Source organism: Anser cygnoides, chromosome 11 (genome assembly GCF_040182565.1).
Source record: "Anser cygnoides isolate HZ-2024a breed goose chromosome 11, Taihu_goose_T2T_genome, whole genome shotgun sequence".
Lineage (NCBI taxonomy): Eukaryota > Metazoa > Chordata > Aves > Anseriformes > Anatidae > Anser > Anser cygnoides.
The window spans coordinates 46374-64251 of record NC_089883.1 but is presented as its reverse complement, the minus strand read 5'-3'; the positions used below and the strand labels follow the sequence as shown (position 1 = coordinate 64251).

At 39.2% G+C, this 17878-nt stretch overlaps 1 protein-coding gene across 1 annotated transcript in view; it reads left to right on the top strand.

The window, feature by feature from the left end:
• Window positions 1-17878, top strand: part of IQGAP1 (IQ motif containing GTPase activating protein 1) — a 56977-nt gene that overhangs the window by 34276 nt on the left and 4823 nt on the right. The window contains exons 19-36 of the mRNA XM_067003553.1: window positions 217-387; window positions 1399-1482; window positions 1589-1660; window positions 1751-1820; window positions 2762-2970; window positions 4063-4218; window positions 4380-4543; window positions 5689-5913; window positions 6718-6858; window positions 6952-7036; window positions 9245-9477; window positions 10255-10387; window positions 10736-10838; window positions 12390-12525; window positions 14297-14384; window positions 14809-15021; window positions 16015-16181; window positions 17526-17648. Coding sequence (XP_066859654.1) covers window positions 217-387; window positions 1399-1482; window positions 1589-1660; window positions 1751-1820; window positions 2762-2970; window positions 4063-4218; window positions 4380-4543; window positions 5689-5913; window positions 6718-6858; window positions 6952-7036; window positions 9245-9477; window positions 10255-10387; window positions 10736-10838; window positions 12390-12525; window positions 14297-14384; window positions 14809-15021; window positions 16015-16181; window positions 17526-17648 — 2573 coding nt within the window. The remainder of the gene's footprint in view (window positions 1-216; window positions 388-1398; window positions 1483-1588; window positions 1661-1750; window positions 1821-2761; window positions 2971-4062; window positions 4219-4379; window positions 4544-5688; window positions 5914-6717; window positions 6859-6951; window positions 7037-9244; window positions 9478-10254; window positions 10388-10735; window positions 10839-12389; window positions 12526-14296; window positions 14385-14808; window positions 15022-16014; window positions 16182-17525; window positions 17649-17878) is intronic.

Genomic DNA, 17878 nt, shown 5'->3' with positions numbered 1-17878 from the left:
TCACTGTGCATCACCAGCCTTTGCGTGTAAAAACTCCTTGTCCTTTTTCAGAAAATTTGTCCTGTTGGTAAAGGGGTACAGGACTGTGGTGTTGCTGTTTATTGAAAGGCAACTTGGAAGTTTCTCTTGAGCGAAGTACAGAAAGCTACTGTAACATCCTATTTCTTGTATCACCATTCTTTCTTTCTGGCTCTTCCTACCATAACACTAAACCAGAGCACCATATCTGGTGTCACTGCGGCATACAACCGAGAGCAGTTGTGGCTGGCCAACGAGAACCTGATTACAAAACTTCAGGCTTGCTGTCGAGGCTATCTTGTTCGCCAGGAATTCAATTCCAGAATGAATTTTTTGAAGAAACAAGTCCCAGCAATCACTTGTATCCAGGTAATGATTTCCTTTAAATCTGTTTCAAACTAGTACTCATCAGTTGCTCTCTGTAGTCTCTGTACTCTCCTGTCTCCTTACTCTGTAAGTCTCCTCAGGCAGAACTGCAGAGAGAAGAAAAATACTTGAGGAAGCTTTACTTACTGCTTTATTATCTGATTCTGTGTTTTGGGAATAGGACAATATGAAGTATGCCATATGTCTTTGTGTTGATAATACCATGGGATGAGTGATTACTGTGATTCCTAATGAATTCAAGAGAAGCAACATAGCTTTCAGTATGCCTGGGTAGAGTCTCCTCTCATTTATCCAGGGATTTGGAGAATTGAGGGCATTAAAGAGATGGTGTGATTGTTCAGCATGAAGTTGGGCACATTTACAGAACAATGAAAAAAATCTTTCTCCGGTGCTGTAACTGAAATGTGTGCAAATGAAATACATGCTTTGCACCCTATTAACACTTCATTTGAGTTGTGTGTGTGTGTGTTTGTTCCCGCCTAAATAGCGCACACGCTCTTTATAAGTATTTAAATAATAAAATCCAACTCATTAAAATAACACTCTCTCACTTTAAGTGTAGTCAAGTCCCTTGCCTAACTTCTGTTCTAAGAATCAGTGGTAATGAGTCTGCTCTAAAGGCTTATAATTTTACATCGCTCTACTTTCTAGCAGCAGCATCTGCCACTTGGCCCTGATGTAGAACAGTTTATGTGAATTTGATTGCATAGTTATATACCAGCTAGTATACTATATACTTCTCTAACTGTGTTTCTGAAGGCCCAGGCTCTTCATAGGGTAAGTCTCTCGTGGTTACAGTTGGTGGAATAAATAGATAGCGCTTCACTATGTATTTTCTACTGTATCTCTCTCTCGTAAGATAAGCATGTCTCCATTACATTTTACTTAGCCAAAAGGGAAGTTGGAAGCTGAGCAGCAGAAAGAACCTCAGGATTATAATTACTTCTCTTTAATTTGAAAAGTAAAGTAAGCATGTGTTTTTTCTGTATTCAGTCTCAATGGCGTGGCTATAAACAGAGGAAAGCGTATCAAATCCGTTTGGATTACCTCCGAGCACACAAGGACCAAGTAGTGAAGGTAGTGAAGGCTCTCTGCTGATTCACTTACTTATTTAGAAACCTTTTGGGTAGTAATCTCTGTGGAAAAGTCTTTTATCTGACTTATTTTGGTTACTTTTCTATAGATTCAGTCAATGACCAGGATGTATCAAGCCAGAAGGCGTTACAGAGATCGTCTGCAGTATTTCAGAGACCACGTAAGAGGCTGTCCTGTTAAATGAATTCAGTATTTAACGTTTTTACTCTTCCCTGAACAAGTTCAAGTGTTATTTCTTTTTACATCCTAGATAAATGATGTTATAAAAATTCAAGCCTTTATCCGAGCAAACAAAGCACGAGAAGACTACAAAACCCTCAGTAAGTATTGCTAAGAGAATAAAAATAATCATAGCATGGTTTGCAGTGGAAGGGACCTTAAATTCCAATCCTCCTGCCATGGGCAGGGGCACCTCCCACTAGACCAGACTGCTCAAAGCCCCATCCAACCTGGCCTTAAACACTTCCAGGGAAGGGGCATCCACAGCTTCTCCAGGCAACCTGTTCCAGTGCCTCACCGCCCTCTGACTAAAGAACTTCTTCCTTATATCTAATCTAAATCTACTCTCGTAGTTTAAAACCATTAGTCCTTGTCCTATCACTACGCTCCTGGCAAAGAGTCTCTCTCCAGCTTTCTTGTAGGCCCGCTCTAGGTACTGGAAGGCTGGTATAAAGTCTCCCTAGAGCTTTCTCTTCTCCAGGCTGAACAACCCCATTTCCCTCAGCCTGTCTTTGTAGGAGAGGTGTTCCAGCCCTGTTATCAGCCTCATGGCTCTCCTCTGGAGTTGTTCCAATAGGTCCATGTCCTTGTGATGGGGGCCTCAGAGCTGGACACAGAACTTCAGGTGGGGTCTCATGAGAGCAGAGTAGAGTGTAATGTGCCTCGAATCTCTGTTTGCAAGGGATGTTGCTAGTGTGATGTATAACTTCAAGACAGTTAAGAAGATCAATTGGGATGAAGTTGGTAGGATAGTTCAGAGAGTAGGTAGTTCTTGAGACTGAAGGAAAACTTGATTCCAGATATTGCTTCTGCTGCTGAGAAATGGAACCACAGTTAGTGAGGTAAATTCAGCAATGTGGACTACCGTAGCCTGATAGTTATTTGATTCTTTACTGTTCAATTATGTCATGATTTACTCAAAACAATAAATTACAGATGTTGTCAGAAGGTGACAAGTGGTGTTATTTTTTCCTGGCTTGGTTGCTTCTTGACATGCTATTTAAACATTGATAAGACCTGATGTTTTCTTTTTTTTTTTTAGTTAACGCTGAAAACCCACCTATGGCTGTGGTTCGAAAATTTGTCCACTTGCTTGATCAGAGTGACCAAGATTTTCAGGAGGAGCTTGAGCTAATGAAACTGCGTGAAGAAGTTGTAACCTTGATCCGATCCAATCAGCAACTCGAAAATGACCTCAATCTCATGGACATCAAAATTGGGCTGCTAGTGAAAAACAAAATTACACTGCAGGTAGGAAATGTGCTGATGAGAGACCAACTACAGAATGAACTGAGCCCAGCGGCAGTTAGCGTGGAGAGCTCCTGGCCTTGGGTCTCAGTTGCTCTGACCCAGCGGAAAATATTGCCCCAGACTTACAGATTTTACTCCCAGTAAGTTCTTACTCCATTCCACTTACTTAGTATGCATCCCTAGAAGGACATCTGTAGAAGAAGAAACAAGACCTGAAGCATTACAAAAAAAAAAAAAAAAAAAAGGCAGAAAAATACACAAAGAAAAGAAAACCCACACCAGACTATATTGACCCAATGAAAGCAACAGATTGTATGTTTGAAGGTTTTGAGAACTGCCTTGTTGCTCATTTTTGGTTAAATCGGTTGCACACAAGCTTACATATTTTAGTTTCTCTTACTTTGGATGCTATAGCAGAGAGGGAGGTGATTTCAGAGGCTGGAAATACGCTCATGCCACTTGGAGCTTTTGATTAAAGGATGTCCCCTCTGTCACTTCGCTGACAATTAATTTAATAATAAAAAAAAAAAGGTCTCCCTGATACAGCAGTGCCTTTTATTCAAGATGAAGTTCCGGTCGGCTTTTCATTTGGTCCTGAATGGCATGACACTAGCCTTGTCCCAGTGTGAAGTCTGAATCATTGTAGTAAAACTCATGTCTGAAGGAGGCTCCAGCTCTTGGGCCAATGCCTGCAGCAAAAAGCGTCATTGCTCTCTGAGTATGTAGACGTAGCTAAATATAAAACAGGATTTTGAGTTAAAAAGAATTTTAAAAAGAAATTTTAATTTCCAATTTTTTTAAAATTCCAATTTAAAAAGAAAGATTTTCTCAGACATTTTTAGGATGCTACCAGCTCTGATAGTAATTGCTGCCAAGGGCGACTAGCCCTTCTATGGTTCTCAACAAATTCAGAAAGTCAGGAACAAAACAGAGAAAGCACTGCTATAACAAATAATGCTCTACTTCAGTAGCCCTTCTCACTGCATTTCCACATACAAGCAAGTGGGCTCTCAGATGCGTTTTTTTTTTTTTTCCAATATTGCATGCTATTAAATATTTAGAGTGGAATCTGTCCCTGTCTGTTCCTTCCAGGACGTTGTTTCTCATAGCAAAAAGCTTACCAAGAAGAACAAGGAACAGCTCTCTGACATGATGATGCTGAACAAACAAAGGGGAGGTTTGAAAGCTTTGAGCAAAGAGAAGAGAGAAAAGCTGGAAGCCTATCAGCATCTGTTCTACTTACTTCAGGTATGGAGAATCTAGTGCTGGTAGAGCATTCCTCTTGTCATAGAGGCTTACGTGTTTTGGCAGAGTCTTTGCTTATACACTGTTGTTTTGAACCATCGTAGTTCTTTATGATACTGGCCTTCGTGGACTCACGCACTAAGCATTTTTTCTTTTTGTTACAGACTAACCCAACCTACTTGGCCAAACTGATTTTCCAGATGCCTCAAAACAAATCCACAAAGTTCATGGATTCTGTCATCTTCACACTGTATAACTACGCATCCAATCAGAGAGAAGAATATCTGTTACTGCGGCTTTTTCAAACAGCATTGCAGGAAGAGATCAAGTATGTGGTAGCATATGGCATGGCCTTGCTGTCGAAACAGTTTTTGCAGCTTCTAGAACTGAGGCAGTTTTCACATGATGTCTCATGCTACTGCGCAGATAATGCTGAGCTATCCCTGCATTCTGCTCTTCCCATTTCACATTAGTCCTTTTTGTAGTCTAGAAAGAAGCTTGTCCATTAGGAATGAAGCCTTTTCACTAAAAGTGAAATCTTTTAGTCAAGATTTCACTGCTCGACGGGCAGCTATTTTTGATCCAATGCAAAATCTTCCTAAAGAATTCAGATTAGAATGAATTTTAATGTCTACTTACAAAAACTCCCAACTGCAAACTCAGGCTTTACAAGCCAGGGACAGAGCTAATGCTAAGCTCTCTGGATTTTCAAAACACCGATGAGAAGGCTGAAAATGAGAAACTTTATTGTTGGCATTTTTATTGACTGTCAGGCTTAGGGACTCTGGCTGCCCTCAGGTATATTTTGGTTGGTCAGTTGAGCCTCAGGAGCTTGGTATTATGTGACTTAAGTTCTTTACGATGCAGAGTTGCACAGCTTGCTGTGAAGAAGAATGCACATGAAGTACTGGAGAAGATTACTTTTAAAGCATTTTAAAATGTTTTTTTTTAAATATGAAGATGGTATGTGCCTTGAAACAGTGCAAAAAAACAAAAAAATCTTTTCTATTAGTTAGGTCGTGTTGAGAGTAGTTGTTTAGGGAAACGCAGATGCTCTAATCTCTTTTGCTGTATTTACCGTAGTTACATACTAGGAATGGCTTTTGTTACGTGCTTATTTTTAAATACTGAAAGAAACCTGCAGGTCTTTTTCTTCTGCTTATGTAAAACATCCTGTATTTCCTTTATATTTTTGCATTGTGTTCTCTAGTAGAGCATACAATTGGATTTACAGGAATTGTAATTGACGTGCCTACTGGCAAGTCATGTTGGAATTCGCAGATGGTGGTCATAAGGTTCATCTGTCTTGAGAATTGCTGCAGTATTATTCTTACATAGTGTTGCAGTTTATTGATCTATTGAGATTTTAGTACAGAAACATCATCTGTTTCCTGATGGTGGTGCTAAGAAGCATACCTAAAGCCAGTAGAATTACACATACCTTGTACTTGATATTGATTCTTTCTTCTTCAGATCAAAAGTAGACCAAATACATGAAATTGTGACTGGGAATCCTACTGTTATTAAAATGGTGGTAAGTTTCAACCGTGGTGCCCGTGGTCAGAATGCCCTGAGGCAGATCCTGGCACCAGTTGTGAAGGAAATCATCGATGACAAATCACTCAATATCAAAACTGATCCGGTGGATATTTACAAGTCTTGGGTTAACCAGATGGAATCTCAGACTGGTGAAGCCAGGTATGGGAACTGTTACTACTGTGTTTTTATAAACGTTGTCCAGCTGTTTTGCATTGCTCTGTTAATCATTTCTGTTAATCATCCATGGCTTCACTGTGTGCATCTGTCCAGCTGATGCTGTCTTTTCAATCTCCTCAAGACGGCTTTCTTCTGAAAGTTGTAAAGATCACGTACTGGTGGTGCTGAGAGTATTGGAAGGGAATATCATGAAGATGGAAGGAGAAATTCTCTTTGTTTGCCTGTTTTGAATTGATAATTAGCTATGAGATGCCTTTTAAGCTAGAAGAAGTCATAGGAAGAAAAAGTAATTGAGAATCAGTTCCATGTCAGTCTTTGTTCATTCTTTTTTTTAACGTACTTTAAAGGAAGGGGGGAAAAAAGCACGCGAAGTAAAAGCCAGCGCTCCCAACACAGCACGCTGCATGAATTTTTTATCATCTTAAGGTTGAAATGTGCAGCTTGCTCTTTCACCAATTTATTTGCAACCTGAGATACTACTTTGTCACAGATGGCACTTTTTTTTTTTGGTCTAGTGTGCGTGTTGGTATGCTGTACAACAAGGTACAGTTTTGAGTTAGCTGGGTCTTTTCTCACAATGGCCATTATAAGGAGAGCAGAGGAAATGAAAACAAGAAATCATTAGCTCTTCCAGTGCCTGGAATGTTAATTGAAGGTAATGCACAGCTCTTGACAGACAGTGAATGTAGGCTCGTTTCTGTGTCAAGTGAGAAATTCTGCCTAGCACTAACAGAAATAGGCTAACCTGAGGAGTACTCACCTTCACGTTTGATTTTTTTCAAATAGCAAACTGCCATATGATGTTACACCTGAACAAGCTCTAAATCATGAAGAGGTAAGGACCCGCCTGGATGCCTCAATCAGAAATATGAGGACGGTGACAGACAAGTTCCTGTCTGCCATTGTTAGTTCAGTCGACAAAATCCCGTAAGTCTGGTGTACCATAGTTTATCCTGTAGAAGTTATTGGTGGTGGCTTCATGCTTCTAGCAGTCTTAATTGCCTTTTCTTTCCTTTGAAGTTATGGAATGCGTTTCATTGCCAAGGTACTGAAAGATTCCCTATATGAGAAGTTTCCTGATGCTGGTGAGGATGAACTTCTGAAGGTGAGGAGCTGAACATTTTGTCAATAATTGTAAGCCAAATTGGCTGTGGTAAATGCATCTTGCTGTTATCCTTTGTTGGGTGTATGTGTGGAGAGGAGCATATGCAAACCTATATACAGGTTATTTGTTATTATGGATATAAAATGTTTTACATTATGTTTCTGATTTTTAGCTTCATGTGTACGTCGTATGAGATGTAATATAGCGTCCGAAGGAGGCATCCCATTGCTTCTGCTTTGCTTTTAGTATCTTGGGCATTGTGTCCTTTAGGTTTCTTGGGGTACTCTTGCTCCTGGAAAATAAATCTTGGTTTTGCTGGTATGATCAGAGCCAGCTGCTCTTTCCTTAAAGAGACAATGTCAAGGTAAAAGGTCTGTATGCAAATCTGTTATTCCTAGTTACCTTATCTAAGATACTCTAGTATATTTTAGCAGCAACATACAGTGTTGTTTTCCGTGATGTCTGGTCAATTTTGCATTTTGCATTTCAGTAGATGTGGAGAACGAAAAGAATTCTAACAGTAGGCACTCCCAGATGAGTATAGCTTTGTGCCTTTCATTGCAATTTCTTTGTTTTTATGGCTTTTTGTAATTTTGAAGGTCTTTATGCCTGTGAATGCTTTGCTTGTTGATAAAACAGTTTGGATCTTAAAATACTTGACAATGTCTCTTTAAGTTTCTCTGCCTCTGCTTCATTACAGAATAATTACCAATCTGAATGCTGTTTTCTTCTCTCTTCTAGTTCTGTGCTTTCCCATTCTGAGGCATCGATTCTTTCTGTGCAGGTGAATTAATTTTTTCCATCTGTAAATTTAGGTGGAAAACTGCGGTTTTCATTAATCTTTGTGGAAACAATGTGATGGTCCACATGAAAGTCAAAACTGCAGCTGTGTGCAATGACTGCTTGTAGATTTGTTAGGACCCAAAGCTAGCTATGTAATACCATTCTTCTCCCCCTGTAAGTTTAAATATTATTAATGTGGTTTCTCTCACAGACATATTTTCTTATGACCAGTAGTAAACAGCTTTGACTGTTGTAATCCTGTGATGTCATCTGGGAGAGTACAGCAGGAGCTTGCATGAAACAGTTGTCAGAAACATGACTCTGAAAGCAGTTAATAATTTCCTGGGCTGCTTAGCAATGGCTAGGCTTTTTCTCTGTTTTCAGCTTTTTCTTCAGTCCTCTGATCTCTACTGTGCATTCAAGTCACATGTCAAGCAGGAGAAGCCAAGATTCTGTGACCTGGCCCTCTACAAATTTCTGTGAACCACCAGAAAATACTAGAGCATGCGGTGTGAGAACTTTTGCTTTACATCAGCATGCTGGACTAATCCCTTTTCATTGCTGGAAGTACTTTAGGCAAAATACCAAATACAGGTTACAAGTATATGTGTGAGAGTATGAATAATGGGACATCTTTATTTTTGGTTCCTTGAAGTTTATTTTTATTGCTGCCCACATTTAATGAGGTAAATTGGATTTTGAAATGTCCAAGGCCACTCATCTTCTATACTTCTGAGTTTCTTACCTCTGGATTAAATGATTACTCAGTTACTCTCAATTTTAAGTGGGAGTCTGTAGCTGAAAATGTTGCTGGCTTATACGAGTTATTCTGAAAGAGAAAAGGAATTTGTAGAAGGGGTGGAAAGTAGCTGCTATTTTCTCAGTTTAACTCCCTGGTTTACAATGCTTCTTCACTATTTTTGATTTGTTGGAGACGGTCAATTCTGCATGCATCTCTAAGAATTAGCTGTTGTTCCTTATGGGACAGCAGTACCAGGTTCCTCTATACTATGGTCGTTCTGCCCTCTGTTAAACTAAATTGTTTAATTCTCATGACAGACGGTCATATGCTCACAAGTAGTTCATTGTAATCTGTAATATTGTCTGTCTATATATGTTTTTATAGGTTAAAATATAAAATCTTTATGCATAGGAACATCTGCAGCTGTATTGTCCTGGAACTAGTAGTGCTCAGCGTTCCCTTTTTGTGTTGACTGTCCTACTGCATCTTTATATATAAATGCTAGAGTCTTTGGGGTAGCATCTGCTTGTATATGGCAGCACAGTAGACCATTTATCTTGGAAGGGACCTACCGCTTACAATAAAATAATTTGCCAAAACTCATTTGGAGAAGTTTCAGTAAAATTCACTGGGGGCCTATACCAATTTCTTGATCTCTTTCTTCTCTGCTCAATTTTTCCTAGATTGTTGGCAACTTACTCTATTATCGCTACATGAATCCAGCCATTGTTGCACCAGATGCGTTTGACATCATTGATCTTTCAGCTGGAGGTCAGCTGACCACGGACCAACGCAGAAACCTTGGTTCAATTGCAAAGATGTTGCAGCATGCTGCATCCAATAAAATGTTCATGGGAGACAATGCACATCTAAGCATCATTAATGAGTACCTATCGCAGTCGTACCAGAAGTTCAGGTAGAAGACTTTAGCCAATTTAAGTTGAGAAGTGTGGTGGGGATAACGTTGCAAATAAAAAGGGATGAAAATAAATATTAAATATGATAAATTCCATCCCTGTCAAATATGCAGTTTGTTGAAAATAAGAGATTACACTTCAGACTTCCATAAGCATCAACGATAATGCCAGGTAAAATGTGTACCTGGAATTTACGAACAATACATAGTATATTAATGAGATTGCTACCTCAGGTGTGTTTTGACTTACAAGTTTCTAGAATAAAGGTTCTTTTCTGTGTGTTTATTGTGACACTATGGCCGCGAGCAACTAGAGCGGACGTGCATTCTTTCCTGTGTGAATCCTGCCTTCCTGTGAAAACTAAACGGTGCTTAGGAATAAAGCAGGCTGGCATTTAGCTGTTTGTGTAGTAAAAGAAGCTTTTCATTCAAGAATTGTCATCTTACACCTTTCATCTTTTGGAAGAAAGAAAACTAGATTGCTGGGAGTCAGGGGTGTAACTGCAGCAAAGACGGGATGTGTGAACAAGGTCACATGAACCATAGACCTGTCCTGCTGATGCTGAAAAAGAGCCAGTGCCCACGTGGCCAATAACAATAGTTGAATTTTACTAGGTTACTCTTCATGTAATAAAGTAAAGCCGACCGACTGTAGTGTGCTATAATGTACCATAGTTTAAAGAAGAATGACTTGGGCTTATCGGGGGAGTTGATGCTCTTGATAGGTCTGTGACTTGTTCTTCTTTTCTTCTCTTCCTTTTTTTTTTTTTTTTTAAGACGTTTTTTTCAGGCAGCCTGCGAGGTCCCTGAATTGCAGGATAAATTTAATATTGACGAATATTCTGACTTGGTGACTCTCACTAAACCAGTTATTTATATTTCTATTGGTGAAATCATCAATACACACACTGTAAGTATACAGTAGCTGCAGATGCTCCTTGTAATTAGTCCTCACAAAAAGAAATACTGCTTCTGGTTGAAACTTGAGGTAAACAAATACAAAAACGAAAGCTGTCATTTGATTATAGTGTACAAGAGCTTATAAGTTTAGAGAATTCAGTAATTTGATGGTGATTTTTTAAAAATTATTTCAAAAGTAGGTGAGTATATGATAATGGCACAATTTTGAATGGTGATATTGCAGCTTTGGAGTTTAGCAAAGTAAGATCTTTTTCTAAAATATACCAGTGCAAAGTCACGTAACTTCTGTCTAGAAAAGGTTTTATGAAGAACATAAACGTTTTTTATGTTCATCTAGCTGCTTTTAGACCATCAAGATGCAATTGCTCCTGAGCACAATGATCCAATTCACGAGTTGCTGGATGATCTCGGAGAAGTTCCTACAATTGAGTCCTTAATAGGTGACCTATTTTATTTTACCTAAGAAATGTGTGATATTACCTTGGATGATGTGAAGAAGTGCAGTGTTTTTGTTTTGTTTTGTTTTGTTTTTTTTTTTAAAAAAAAGAGCCACCATTGGTATCATTGGTTATCTGGAAGTATGTGGTCTAAAAAAGAAGCAGAAGGAGCAGCAAATTTGTTCCAGTTTATTCCTATGAGTGCAGAACTTGTGACCCTGAAAAAAAACACCTCACTTCTTTCACTTCTTTCTTTTTGTCCCCACTCCCCTCACCTTGCACCATTCCTGTTTCTAGAAGATGGACAGAAACTTAGAAACGTTTTTTGTTCCCTTACGCTGGAGCCATTTCTTTGTGTGTCCTAGCTTGTTTGCAAAGATTTATCTGTTCTGGAGATCTTTATGTTCCTCCTCAGAGTTGAGTAATAAATATAGTAAACAACATGTGTCCCTATAGCAATCTTTGGCATAACTTTTTTTTCCATCCTATTGAGTGTTTTCTATACACTGTTGAATGTTTGATAGAGAATTTTGTTGTTTTTTCTCTTTTTTTTGGGCTGGAGGGAAGAAGAAACTAACTTCACTGTTAAAATCTGTGGAAATTTTCTAAAAACACTACCTGAGCCGCACAGTTCAATTCTTCATGGTATAACAAACTGAGAAGTTGCACAAGCCTCTCCTTTCGTGGTTTTTATGTTGCAGCTCTTGGTTTTTATGTTGCAGCTAATGGGAGCGTGAAATCTCGTCTGCTGGGTTTTGGGGATGGATGGACACGGTTTTTCTGAGAGGATTCAAAAGTAGTTAAAAAGTTGCTTGTTACGGAAGGTTGGAACATTCTAAAGGAGTAATTGCTAGCCTGTTTTCTTCTGAGCACTCACAAAACAGAACGTAAGAAGTGTTATCAGAGAGAACCTAAACCTTGAGTTTAACTAGAATTTACCCTCCTTCACCATTTCATTTCTCCTGTGTGTATATGATTGCTGTGGTTAATGTCTCAGTTTAATATTTCTACAGCCCTTTAAAAAGGGGGCATAGGGGGAGCAAAAAAGCATCCTAACAACTGTTCTGATGAAAATTCAGCTACTGTTGGAACAGGTAAAATTCCTTGTGACAGGACAGCTTACTTCTGTTTATTAGGAGAGTACAAGCTTGGTCGCCAACAAAGGTTTTGCTATTCGCTTGGAAAATTCATTCTAGTGAGGACGTGGTCAGAAAGACACATTGATACTTTAATTTATAAAGTATTTTGGCCAGCTGCTCTTCTTGGTAGAGTGACATGCTGAGATACAGTGTATAATACACGTGCATCACCCTTAAGGCATATACACTAGAGATTATGTGGTGCCTTTCCGGTGTGTGTAGTCTCTAAATTCGTGAAGAAAATGTCTGTGATATATTGAAGGTGTTTTCAAATGCTATTATTGCAACATCTTTGACGGTAAAGGAAACAATGTAGTTTTTCTAAGGTCTGTTATGTAGGGGAAAAAATGCAAAGCTGTAGCAGTCATGAACATAGAGAATGATGTAATATATAGAATCCTTTTTCACTTAACAGGGGAAGGATCTGGCAATGTTAATGACCCCAACAGGGAGATGCTAGCAAAGACAGAGGTTTCTCTCACGCTCACCAATAAATTTGATGTTCCTGGTGATGAAAATGCAGAGATGGATGCAAGGACAATTCTGCTGAAGTAAGTGAAGGATAATCTACCCAGTATGTTTCTCAAGAGAAGAGGAAGAGTAGAACCTGAATTTTCACAGCTAATCTGCATGTGAAAGTGAGAGAACTGAAGTTTAAATCAAGCAAATGTGGTACTGTTACTCAAAATAAACTGAACTTGTAGCCATGTCCTTTAAATGCTGTGGCTTTTAAACTTGTTCTTGCTAGTCCTTTGTCACTGTAGAATTTGTCGCTCTTTGAAAGTGTATCTTGGATGATTTCAGAGGGGAAAACCTACCAAAACAGAAAATACTCCAGTTGTGAGCAAGTGTGATGGCAGCAGTTGGATTTATTTATTGTAAATAACCCATAGCATCCATCACAATTTACTTTTAACTCCGAGGTCTATTGATGTAAAATTAAGATTGCCTATGTAATGTCCTTTGTGTATGTTTTCAATAGAATACATGTGAATAGAATACATGTGTGAAATACTACGTGTAACTGAATGCTTAGCATATGTGATGCTGTACTGCTGAAATTGCTAGTTCTTACGGAATTTGCTGATTTATATAGCCTTTGAGCAGACTACGTCTTTATCCTGTTAGTGAAGTGGAAGACGGTCATAGTGTCTACGTAGCTGAGCAAACTCATCTAGTGGGTGATGTCCCTGCCTATGACAGGAGGGTTGGAACTAGATGATTTTTAATGTCCCTTTCAACCCGAGCCGTTCTATGATTATGATATGATAAGAGTGATGCCGCTCACCTTTTTTGGTTTATGATGCTCTTTTGTACCCTCTGCATTCTCTGTGCCCCAGACTTGACTCTGATAGAGGAAGACTAATAGCTTTTTGGGAAATAGAGGTGTTTGTAGACTGATCAAAGTAGAGCAATGAACAGACAGCGATTTCATTAATGCCAGATTTTTTTATTTTTTTATTTTTAAATTGGGAGGACTTAATATTGACTCTTCACCAGTTTTAAGCAAATCCCTGTTGCTGGGATTTATAGAGCAACTACCTGGCATGCAGTTAGGCATTCACCACCTCTGATGCATTCCTGCTCAGATTCTAGATAGCTTAACTGAGAATTCTTCAGATCAGCTTACACTTGGCCTAGATGGAGCAATGATCTCTCAGAAAAAAATTGTATCTCCAACAAATAACATTAAATTAACTGGGTTTCTTGAAAGATATGTCAGTATTTCCCTATCCACCAGAAGGTGACATTGATTTCAGAAGTAAAGATTTATCACACATACGTGCTTGAAATCATCTAAGATGTGGATGGTAAGGAAAGTGTTGATGCACTTTGCATTATCCCAGAAATAATTCCAGCCTGATTGCAAAGTACTGAAGGCACTATTTGGTACTGTCATCTGCCTCAGGGACAGAATTGCCTCAGACTAGGCATTGGCTGTGATTAAGTCACAGATCTTGATCTTTGATCCTGAGATCAAGGAATGACCCTGTTTGTTGTTAAATTAGAGACGGGTACCCGCTTTGGTTCACTTAACATACATGGAAAAAAAAATGTCACATGGAGTTTTTTTGCTACTTGTTACAAAGCACTGAGGTGCACTTTTGGAATCAGTTTCCAAACTTTTCACTGATAAAACAGTGTCAAAAAAAGTAAATCAATTATCAGAGTTCTGGTCTGGTCTAACTTACATCTGGCTAAGTGCATCCAGTGATGATATGACTTCAATGTAAATAAGTACAACTGTTGTTATTGCAGAGCAATGTTGAAGGTCTTCGGGCTTAAACTTTTAATCTCCTGTTCTCCTCGGTTTCTCTGCAGCACAAAACGTTTAATTGTTGATGTAATCCGCTTCCAGCCAGGGGAGACACTGACTGAAATCTTGGGAACTCCAGCTACATCAGAGCAAGTATGAAGAATTTGTTTCGCCACGTTCGTGTTAGACTGAGAAATTGTTTTTATCTAGATCAATGTGGGTATGCTTGGCAATCTGCATTATGTATTGTCGTGAAGTTGTCTCCGCTGATGTTGGAGCAGCGCGTAACAATAACGAGGAAGGAATATAATGGAAATAAATTATACGTGTCAATCTTAGTCCTCTGAGAGTTGCCAGAAAATAGGTATCTAGAAGACTTTTAAACAGTAGGTAGATTTCTACTGGTTCCTGTACGTGGAATGTGTTCATCAAACATGGATTCATCAGAGTCAGTACCAGAATGACTGAGCAAAATTCTTACCCTGTTATGTCGGAGTTGTCAGATGACCTGATTCTAGTTCTTTGTCACCTTAAAAAATGAATCTGCTAATGAACTTGTAAATTCCTGTTCTTCAAGGAAGCAGAGCATCAAAGAGCTATGCAGAAACGGGCCATTCGTGATGCCAAAACCCCCGATAAGATGAAAAAATCCGTGTCTGTAAGGGAGGATGGCAACTTAAATCTTCAGGGAAAAAAAGAGAAAATCAAGACGGGCCTGAAGAAGCTGACAGAACTGGGGATAGTGAATGCAAAAAATAAATACCAGGAACTAATCAATGACATTGCAAAGGTATGCCAGTTGGTGGTTTCCTAGTCGTAGTTGATTTTTTTCCACAGTTTGCAGTGCTGGGAAACTGGTGTGAGTTTTCAGGAGGCGTAAGTTTTGCAGTAGGTAGACATACAAAGCATACCATTTGCTGCAGTGTTTCCACCTCTTCACATTTCAAAAGTCCTTTATTTTTATGGGAATTTCCTGTTTTCTCAAATGCTTGTGTTACCGGAATCTAAGATACCTTAAGAAAGTGTTACAATGCCTCTACAAACTTTATCATGCATGGAAGTTTTTGCTCATAACTTAAAGAAATCCTAAATATTGTTTTTTGTTTGTTTTGTTTTGTTTTTAGTATATCCATTCAAGAATACCTAAAATGCTAAAGTGGGAAGCTAACAAAACAACTTGTGGAAGAGATATAACGCTGTTGTATGTTGCTATGTTGACAACACATTTCATCATATTATACGTTTGACAAAATATTGTGTAGGAAAGATTATGTATGTAAAGTGAATGAATTGTCACCCGTAGAGATCAGATTAAGTATCAGAAATGAAAACAGAAGTTGACTTGAACATGTGATGTTTTTTATTCAGCTGCTCATGTAACATGCTTAAAAATAACTGACTGACAAAGAAAGATGAGGAAGTCGGTACACTGTTATGGTTATAGTTCTTGCTTTGCAAGGTACCCTTCCTACCCAGTGGAGGCAAAAATTGCTGCCTTCCTTAGATCGCATACTACGACACTGTTGACATACGCTATGACAGCGTTGAAATTTGAGAAAGCAACAAAAGGTTCAAATGAACCGCTGTGTAGAGTTGATTAGTTCGGAGAAGCGATGACACTTAAACTGAGACAAGTGTGTCTGAGGAATCTTACTACAACTTGTAGCCTGAAGGAAGGCTAAATAAGATCAGTGCATCTCAGTATGTCTCAGTGCTCTGGGCTCGAGCAGCCAGAGAGCTTCAATAACCAGTAGGTCTCTACATGTCTTGTTCTATGCTGTAGGATATCCGAAATCAGCGTAGATACCGTCAGAGAAGAAAGGCAGAGTTGGTAAAGCTGCAGCAGACGTACAGTGCCTTGAATTCCAAAGCTACCTTTTATGGGGAACAAGTGGATTATTACAAAAGCTACATTAAAACCTGCTTGGATAACCTGGCCAGCAAGGGCAAGTAAGTATCTCAGAACTATGCTTGTGACCCTAGAAATGCTCCTTACGGAAAGAACATGTAGGTCGTTGCTAAAAAGAATTGTAATGCCATCTGCACAAAGCTCATTGGCTAGGCTCGTTACTGCAAAGGTGGGTTCTAGGGAAGGGTCTCAGCGGTGGTGGGAAAGTACAGGGAGAGTGATGGCGCCCCAAATGGGGTCAAAAAGACACATTTGAAAGAAATTTGTCCCTTTGAGTGAGGGAAGTGTAGAGAGGCCAGAGAGAACGGGGTGGTTTGCCCAGATAATGCATATGCTGCTTAGTCGGTCTGTCCTATCGTCCTTTCTTGGAGCAGAGAATGAAAACAGCATAGGTACTTAAAATGACAGCACTGATCATGAATTGTCCTCTTTTTTTCCCAGAGGGAGTGGTGCAAGACAATTTTCCTGAAAAAAAAAGTCTGCCTTCCCAGTTTCTCTCCTCTTTACATTGGCAGGCACAGCATTGTCGTTACTAGGCTAAGAAAAATTTTTAAAATAGCTGGGTTTGTTTGCCCTCTCCCATTTTTCATCTGAACATGCTGCAGAATTAACTTCCTGTTTCGAGGAAACTTCAGATATGGGTTTGGACCGTTGTGGTTTGCTGTTGGAAAGGGTGTGATGCACAGATTTGTGAAAAAGGGAAATATGTTAGCCCTTAAGCCTGAAATTGCTGGCATCAGACACCCTTGTTTAAAATAGAATCTGAAATGAAAGGTAGGCCAGGTCTTTCTGTTTTCTCAGACACACAGAAAATTTTAACTCCAGTGCAGTGACAAAGGACAGGCAGCAGGGTAACGAGTAGTCTGATGGGTGAAGATGGGCAACTGTAATGGCTCGTCCATTGAACATGTGGTCAGTACACTGAGATTGAAGAGGAGGTGAGATGAAAAACATTCTAAATCTATCAGGGCCACAGGTCATGCATAAATATACGTAGCATGTGTAATCTTGGATCCTATCATTAATTGCACTTATTTTTTTTGTTTCTGTGTGTGTCAAAGTAACTCTTAGCGGTCCATTTTCAGAGTACCGGTTAACCATAAGAACATTCTCTTTTGCCTAATGATAAATAATACTGCTTTCTATGAAGTATCGTGTTTTCTGCTCCTGTAATGTAAGTTATTGGTAAATAGTCGGAAGTCAAAGATCTGATCAGAGCTACAAATGCTTTGTAGATAAACTTACTAGTAGGAATACATCATCTATCAGCCACGTTAGTCACAGTTGATCAGCTATACTGGTTTTAGCTACTCACCCAAATCGGATTACATCTTCGCTGTCTGACTTCTCTTTATTTGTTTGACTGAACGTCAATTTTTTTCCAGGGTCTCGAAGAAGCCTCGGGAGATGAAAGGCAAAAATAGTAAAAAGATTTCTCTAAAATATACAGCAGCTCGACTTCATGAGAAGGGAGTGCTTTTAGAGATTGAGGACCTGCAAGTTAACCAGTGAGTGTTGTTTTATGACTCATTAGAGCTAAATAGCTTACCCTTGTTCCCTCTTTTTCTGGGATCGTTGCATTCTCTTTCTTATAACTTGTCTCGGTGGTCACAGTTGACAAATGGAATTCTTCTTGGGTCTACAGGGAGTCTTTGCATTCTGTTCATCCTGAGATATGTCTGAGTTGGTGACAGGCTGTCCAGTGGTTAGCATTGTTGGCAGACTTAGCTATTAAACG